Raw genomic sequence first — 8,795 nt, forward strand, 5'->3', positions numbered from 1 at the left:
GAGCTAGCTGTATGGGAGACTGACATTTTATTATTACTCAAATCAGTCTACTCAAAAACTCAAGGACTGGAGGGGAGGATTTGAGACAAGGTATCTATCACCCAGGCTGGAGTGCAGTGGCACGTTCACAGCTCACTGCAACCTTGACTTCCTGGGCTCAAGTGATCCTCCCACCTCAGCCTCCTGAGTAGCTGGGACTACAGGTGCACACCACTGTGCTTTGTAGAGACATAGCGAGATCCCTGTCTCTACAAAAATTAGCGAGGTGTGGTGACACATGCCTGTAGTCCCAGCTACTTGGGAGGCTGAGGTGGGAGAATCACCTGAGCCTGGATGACAGAGCAAGGCCATGGCTCTAAAATAAATAAATACATAAAAACAAAATTGGCTTTGCTGAAATTTCATTCCCTAAGGAATCTCACCTTACACTTTTTAAAGCCTTTAGCCCAGCCATGGATTTATCTATGCCTGCAAATACCTGTATGAGTTGGAAGAATTTTCCTCTTCTCAAGGTCCCAAGATAATTTGGGCTTCTGGGCCTGTCAGAAAGTGACATTCTTTACCTACGACAAGTCAAGAACCCTGTACAGAGACTGCATATACAAGGTATAAGACCAGTTTTCTTGAAGAGCTTTCTTTTGTTTTGAGATAGAGTCTCACTCTTGTCACCCAGGCTGGAGTGCAATGGCGTGATCTTGGATCACTGCACCCTTTGCCTCCTGGGTTCAAGCGATTCTCCTGCCTCAGCCTCCTGAGTAGCTGGGATTACAGGCACCTGCCACCACACCCGGCTAATTTTTGTATTTTTAGTAGAAACGGGGCTTCACCATGTTAGCCAGGCTGGTCTTGAACTTCCCGACCTCAGGTGATCTGCCCACCTCGACCTCCCAAAGTGCTAGAATTACAGGCGTGAGCCACTGTGCCCAGTTATAAATCCTTTTTTCAATTAATCAAACCTTTGCAGAGGAGACAAACAATGATGTTTACCATTCACAGAGAGAAAGAGAGAGAGAGAGAGACCAGAAGCCTGGCTTGTCAGAAATTCTTACTCTCTTTGCTGGCATACCGGATTTCTGGGTTCCCTTTCCCTGCAGCTTCTAGAAGAATGGAAAATCACCACGAGTCAGGCCTGTTGCTCTTCCGCTAACAATTCCTTCAGGGTTCAGCAAATGTGACAGACCAGACAAACTAGGAGAGCCTGTCGGACTTCCATCAGCAATTCCTATACATATACAAACACTCAAGTGAAAAAGACAAGCAGAAGGACTTGCACACAGAGATTCCAGGCCAAATCACAAACCAAGAATATTCCTCCAAACAAGTCCCCTATTCTTGATCCAATTAGAGCAGACACCCGCTTCAGAGAGGCCAACAGGTCAGAAGGATGAGGTTGTTGTCAGCACCTAGAATACTCACCAAATCAGACACCCCTGATGGGGCTACAGGTGCGGGACATCTCCCCAGGACTGTTTATTGCATTTGAATTCATGCACCATGAGTTGGCAACACCCTGCTGGTAGAGACGGTGCCACAGTTAGCCCCCAGTCCAAGAACTAAATTGCCACTTGGGCGGGCCTCCAGATCCATCGCTGGTGGAGGGCTACCGAACCTCAGGCAGGTACCCACAAGGATGGCCCCGGATGACCCCCCAGATTTGCAACCACCCAGTGGAGTTCTCCTTTTCCACTGCCTAGACAAAGCCAATTTATCAAGACAGGGGTCCGGGCCCAGTGGCTCACGCCTGTAATCATAACATTTTGGGAAGCCAAGGCAGGCGGATCACCTGAGGTCAGAAGTTTGAGACCAGCCTGGCCAACATGATGAAAACCTGTCTCTACTAAAAATACAAAATTAGCCGGACATGGTGGTGCATGCTTGTAATCCCTACTACTTGGGAGGCTGAGGCAGGAGAATAGCTTGAACCCGGGAGGTAGAGGTTGCAGTGAGCTGAGATCGCAACATTACACTCCAGCCTGTGAAACTCTGTCTCAAAAGAAAAAAAAAAAAAAAAGACAGGGGAATTGCAATAAAGTTTAATTCCTGCAGGGCCGTCTGTACAAGAGACCAGTTTTATCATTATTCAAATCAGAGAATTCAGGATCAGAGTTTTTAAGGCTAATTTGGCGGCTAGGGACTTGGGAAGTGGGGAATGCTGATTGGCTGGGTTAGAGATGAAATCATAGGGGTCAAAGTGAGTTTTCTTACTGTCTTCTGTTCCTGGGTGGGATGGCAGAACTGGTTGTGCCAGATTACTGGACTGGGTGGTGTCAGGGGATGCATCAGAGTGCAGGGTCTGCAAAATACCTCAAGCACTGATTTTAGGTTTTACAACAGTTATGTTATTCCCAGGAGCAATTTGGGAAGGTTCAGAATCTTGCAGCCAGAGGCTGAGTGCCAGAGGCCGCGTGGCTCGTAAACCATAATTTCTAATCTTACAGCTAATTTGTTAGTCCTGCGAAGGCAGTCTAGCCCTCAGGCAGGAAGGGGGTTCGTTGTGGGAAAGGGCTGTTATTGTCTTTGTTTCAAAGTTAAACTATAAACAACTTCCTCCCAAAGTTAGTTTGGCCTATGCCCAGTAATGAACAAGGACAGCTTGGAGGTTAGAAGAAAGATGGAGTGAGGTTAGATCTATTTCACCATCATAATTTTCTCAGTTATAATTTTTGCAAAGGCGATTTCACCCTCACTTCAGGTAAGGCATCGTGGGGCAAATAAGAGAATGAACCCGGAAAGGGAAGGGAGCTCAAAGAATCAGAAATGAACATGATCTTGCACCCCTGATTTTATGGATCTAGACTTAGAGATAATCTCTTGATGCTGGAAAGAGATTCTTGGGAAGAGCTGTGAGGAAGTTCTAGTCTACATAGCAGAGAGTGAACTCATGAATCTGGTGACCCTAAGAACTAAGCCCCCAAAATAAACAGCTGCAAGACAGGTTTAAAGGCAGTAATGCAAAATAGATGCATATATGATTATAACCACCTTTTCCAATATATAGACACATAGATCTACATACATAAATTCTGTCTTCCTCTTCCTCTCTCTCCTTTCTCACACACACACACACACAAACACAAACACACACACACACAAAAACACAAACACACACACACAAACACACACACACAAACACACGCACACACAAACACACACACACAAACACAAACACACACACACACACACACACAGAGGAAATGTAGAAGATACTTTCCAATGGCTCAGCCTGAGTATCAGAGTGTCTCTCCCTTTCTCTTTTTCTTTCTTTCTTTCTCTCTCTCTTTCTTTCTTTCTTTCTTTCTTTCTTCTTTCTTTCTTTCCCTCTTCCTTCCTTTCTTTCTTTCTCTCTCTTTCTTTCTTCTTTTTTTTTTTTGAGACAAGGTCTCACTCTGTCGCCCTGGCTGGAGTGCAGTGGCCTGATCATAGCTCACAGCAGCCTCAAACTCCTGGGCTCAAGTGATCCTCCCAGCACAGCCTCCCTAGTAGCTAGGACTGCATGTGTGTGCCACCATGCCTGGCTAAATATTTACATTTTTTGTACAGATGGAGTATTGCTATGTTGCCCAGGCTGGTCTTGAACTCCTGGGCTCACATGATCCACCCGCTTTGGCCTCCAAAAGTGCTGAGATTACAGGGGTGAGCCACTGTGCCCGGCCTGGTGTGTGTTCTTGTAGTCTGTTGTTCCATGCACAAGTACACAGATACACATATTTTAAAAGAAAATCGATATCATATTCTGTTTAGAAACTTTTTCATTTAAATATAGTATGATCTTCATCTCAAGTCTTTCATTACTTTTGTCTGAAAGGGGATCACGACCTCACTATATGGCAGGCCCCATGCTTATCGTGCTGGCCGCATTGTTCCTCACTATAGTCGGTTGAGTTCTGGTTCCCAACAGCTATGTTCACCCCAAACCTTAGAATACAACCTTATTTGGAATAAGGGTCTTTGTAGGTATAACTAAGGTAAAGATCTCAAGATGAGAGCATCCTGGATTAGGGTGGGTTATAAAGACAGGCATATTTATGGCCGGGCCTGCTGGATCACACCTGTAATCCCAACACTTTGGGAGGCCGAGGCAGGCGGATCACCTGAGGTCAGGAGTTCGAGACCAGCCTAGCCAACATGGCAAAACGCTGTCTCTACTAAAAATACAAAAATTAGACAGGTATGGGGGCGCATGCCTATAATCCCAGCTGCATGAGAGACTGAGGCAGGAGAATCGCTTGAGCCCGGGAGGCAGAGTTGCAGTGAGCCGAGATGAAGCCACTGCACTCCAGCCTGGGTGACAGAGCGAGACTCTGTCTCAAAAACAGACCAAAAAAAAAAAAAAAAGAAAAGAAAAAGAAAAGAAAAGAAACGACAGGTGTCTGTAAGAAGAGGAGAGGACACAGAGGGGACCAGCATGTGGTGACAGGGGCAGAGATTGGATTGAAGCGTCCACAAGCCAAGGAAAGTCCAAGAGTGCCGGCAGTCTCCTAAAGCTCGGAGTGAGGCATGAAACATTTTCCCTTAGCCGCCAGATGGAACCAACCCTGCCAACACCTTGATTCTGCACTTCTAGCTTCCAGATCTGTGGGAGAATACATTTCTGTTGTTCCAAGCCACCCAGCCACAGGAAATGAACACACAGTCACCAACCTAATTCTCACCTCAGGGCCTTTGCACCTACCATTCCCTCTGCTTGGCGTGTCTTTCCCCCAGACTTTTGCATTGCTTCTCTGTTTAGTCATTCACGGCTCAGCTCAAGGTCAATGCCTCATAGAAGCCATCCCAGTCACCCCAGCCCCAGTTACTTTTTATCCCCATTGTTCTACTCCACCATAGTCATGACACCCATAGCCACCCCAAGGCTCCTTTTTATTCCTGCCTGCCTCCCCACTCCAAAAGTCAGCTCGATGAGAAGAGGACTGTGGCTGCCTTGTTCCTTGTTCTATCTCCACCACCCAGAACAGCGCCTGGCACACAGTTGGTGCTTAATACATAAAACTGATGGAATGAGGCTGGGCGCAGTGACTCACACCTGTAATCCCAGCACTTTGGGAGGCTGAGGCAGGTGGATCACCTGAGGTCAGGAGTTCGAGACCAGCCTGGGCAACATGGTGAAACCCCATCTCTACTAAAAATACAAAAATTAGCCAGGCATGGTGGTGCACACCTGTAATCCCAGCTACTAGGGGGGCTGAGGCAGGAGAATCGCTTGAACCCAGGAGGCACAGGCTGCAGTGAACCGAGATCATACCACTGCACTCCAGGCTAGATGACAGAGTGAGACTCAGTCTCAAAAAAAAAAAACCCAAAAAACTGATGGAATACCTGAATCAGTGAATGAATGTGAGCTGTGGAGGTCCGAACACCCCAAACCACCTCATCCCTTGAACGAATCTGGGTTTCACAACGAGGCTCCGCACTGACTCACGCCTCCGAGGCTGGGGAATCCCTATTTTCCTCTGAGCTCATCCCTGACATCTCTTCCTCTTTAAGGTGATCCTTGCTTTTGGCTTTTTACCTGTACATTGCTTGGTGATACAGACAAGCCAACTGCTCTGAAAGCACAGAGGTAATTCCAGAGCATCTACCTTTCTTCATTTACTGTCATTCACCCAGAGCTGGGAGCCTGTCTCTAAATTCCTTATCTGTGTTCATGTCAGGAGGTTGAAACAAGCCTCGTCTTGCCAAATAATCAAGGAGTGACAGAGTTGGAAATGAAAGCGTAACAGAAACTTGAACTGATCACAGACTCAAACCAGTACATCTCCTTTCCTTCTCCGAACCGGGAACTGAAACCATTCCATAGGAGGCTTGCTCTTCCCCCTCTTACGGAAAAATATCTGCCTGGCTTGATTCCCTTTTTATATTATTTATTCTTATTATTTATTATTTGAGATGAAGTCTTGCTCTGTCACCCAGGCTGAAGTGCAGGCACACCATCTCAGCTCTCTGCAACCTCCGCCTCCCGGGTTCAAGCAATTCTTCTTCCCCCAGCCTCCCCAGTAGCTGGGACTACAGGCGGCCGCCACCGTGCCTGGCTAATTTTTCTTGTATTTTTAGTAGAAGCGGGGTTTCGCCATGTTGGCCAGGCTGGTCTCAAACTCCTGACCTCGGGTGATCTGCCCGCCTCGGCTCCCCCAAAGTGCTGGGATTACAGGTGTGAGCCATTGCGCCTGGCCTTGATTCGGTTTTTAATGCACAGATACTAACAGCAATATTCACCAAACTCTAATAAAATGTAAGTGCTCTTGCAATCGTATCTGTACTATCCTTCCAAATTATTTTTAATCCCAGCTCTTTCTATCTTTGTTTAGACACAGGTGTAATTTCTGCTTAGTTGTCTCATGATGTAGCTCAGCGTCTGTGTCTCTTTCTTACTTTGCAGTGTGGAGTAGTTCCCTACCAGGACATAGTTAATAACCCATAAAGGTCTCTGCTTAAGTAAGAAGTCCATTTCTGTGAACCATAACCCAGATATAGCAACGCCAGACTGTGTCTCCTATCAAAATTTATTGAAATGGTAGATGTTTGGTAAGTACAGAAACACAAGCAAAGGAACCACGAGGAACGTACCCCCCTCTACCCGTGGGACAGAGGCACGTTTCCCTTTTAATGGTAAAAGCAAACAGGTGGGAAACAGCTTTCTATCCTGAAGCCATTTTAACTGCTCAACCCTTAGATTACTATAAATAAGAGAGGAATGGATTGCATTAGTCGCTGGTTGAAAGCAGCAATGCCATTTCCTTTCCCATAATAACACTGTTTAGCTCAGTCCCTTCTGGGGCTAATCCCCTATTACACCCACCGGAAACACAGATATTAACCAAAGCATGTGAGTCTCTTCCCTGAGTCCATTTCTGCTAAAGCTTGTCTGAAAGATGAATTGGTCCACGGAAGCCAGGTGACCTACTGGCTTATTTAATGATGCCTGGGCTCCCTCCAGGAGCAACACAATTCCCTCCAATCTCAGCTCTCCTTCTTCCTGCTGGAGCTCACAAGCAGGCTATATACCACCCCAGGAGCTGAGCCCTCCCAGTCTCAGGCAGGTGCGGGAAGAAGGCCAACAAGTCACGAGTAGATCTCTGGCTCCAACTCTGCTCAGCAGAAACGCCGACAATTTGCCCATCTTTAGTCCTGCGAGCATCAGAGATGAAGCAAAAGTTTCAGATGCCTAGAAGCTTTACTCTCTGTTCCTCCAGGATTCCTGCGGTCATACCTTGCAACCAGTCTCCCACTTGTCTGCCACAGTTTCCCTAAATCGGATTCTCTGAATCTGGAAATTCCAGGAAACCTTAGGCCGAGTCCAGTGACATTACTCGATACAACAGCCCAACTGTTTCTCCAGAGATCCTGGTTCTTGGTGACAATGTCCCTTCTTGGCATGGTTATTTAAGGGGAGGTTGGGCCCAGATAAGAGGGGCTCCATGGCTCACCGGAGTTGGCCATTAACGCCTCTGGAGCGCCTCTGGTTGTGTTGGGGTCCCCCGTGAGCTCGACGCTCGTGCTGCGGTTATTATCTGGCTCACCTGTCATCTTCCTTCGGAGGCAGCGGTTGATCAAAGTGGAGAAGAAGTTGGGAAAGGATGGGCTGGAGAAGTAGTACACCACGGGGTCCAGCATGCTGTTCATGTAGGTGAAGCTGAGAGTGATAAAGAACGCCAGGTCCACTGAGCGGTACACTTCACAATTCTGCGTGCCCAAAGTGTGCAGGAGCCAGAAGATGCGTATCCGCACAGCCACGCTGGGAAGGAAGCAGATGACAAAGACGACGGCCACCACCATGAGGAAGGTGATGGCTCTCTTGATCTTGGCATGCCGGTCCATTTGTCTCTGCCGCAGGCTCCAGATAATTCTGGCTGAGCAGAACAGGATGATGCTCAGGGGCAGGAAGAACTCCAGGAGGAACATGGCTTCATGCCATCGGAAGTTATGGCAGATGCTGAAGCTGCTGCACAAATTTGCACCACTGTTCTGGATCGGCATCTTCTTCTGCAGAAGATGGACTGTCAGGCCAATAGTGATGCCCCACAGAAGGCAAGAGATGATGGCTGCTGTCCGATTGGAGATCTTGTTCAGGGCGTGGTGGGGATGGACCACCCGGAAATACCTGTCCACAGCCACCACCGTGAGGAAGATGATGCTGCCCTGGCGGTTCATGGCCAACATGAAGAGCATCAGCCGGCAAGGGATGTCCCCAAACTTCCAGTCCCAACGTCTCACATAGTTGTCCATCAGGAACGGCAGGCAGATGATCAGTAGAAAGTCAGCCACTGCCAGGTTGAACAGGAAAATCCGGCTGGATTTCCAGGACTTGAGGTGGAAACAGAAAATCCACAGGGCAAGGCCATTGCCCAGAAGCCCGAAGATAAACTCCAGCCCCAGCACCGGCGGCAACACCTTGACAATGAAGTCATCTCGGAACACACAGCAGTTCTTCTTGTCTATTTCCAGAAAGTGATCCTGCAGATGGTGCCGATTCATGAGTGCAGCTAGTGAGTCCGATGAAGCGCCTCGCCTAGCGAATGCTCCAGCAAGGAGGTGTGCGTCTGTGTGCTGAACGTGTGGTTCTGCGCCTGCCTTTATGTCATGTCAGGGTGTTGAAATAGATGACTGAATGGTTACCAGGAAACTACGAAATCTCTAAAAAAAAAAAAAAAAAAAAAAAGGCCAGCAAGGCTCTTATGCAACCTGCTGTTTGCATAAACAAGTAATAAGAATCCCCTGGGCAGACAGGAACCCACAAAATGTCTTAAATGTAAAGGATAAGTTTAGGCAAGCCGACTATCATTCGAAAATCAGTGAAA

At 47.5% G+C, this 8,795-nt stretch overlaps 1 protein-coding gene across 1 annotated transcript; it reads right to left on the minus strand.

The window, feature by feature from the left end:
• Positions 1-6,484: 6,484 nt before the first annotated feature.
• Positions 6,485-8,556, minus strand: LOC129009258 (hydroxycarboxylic acid receptor 2). The gene has a single exon (XM_054441851.2). The coding sequence runs from the start codon at positions 8,470-8,472 to the stop codon at positions 7,381-7,383; it is 1,092 nt and encodes a 363-aa protein (XP_054297826.1). The 5' UTR covers positions 8,473-8,556; the 3' UTR covers positions 6,485-7,380.
• Between the last annotated feature and the right edge of the window lie 239 nt (positions 8,557-8,795).

This window comes from Pongo pygmaeus, chromosome 10 (assembly GCF_028885625.2).
Source record: "Pongo pygmaeus isolate AG05252 chromosome 10, NHGRI_mPonPyg2-v2.0_pri, whole genome shotgun sequence".
NCBI classification, from domain to species: domain Eukaryota; kingdom Metazoa; phylum Chordata; class Mammalia; order Primates; family Hominidae; genus Pongo; species Pongo pygmaeus.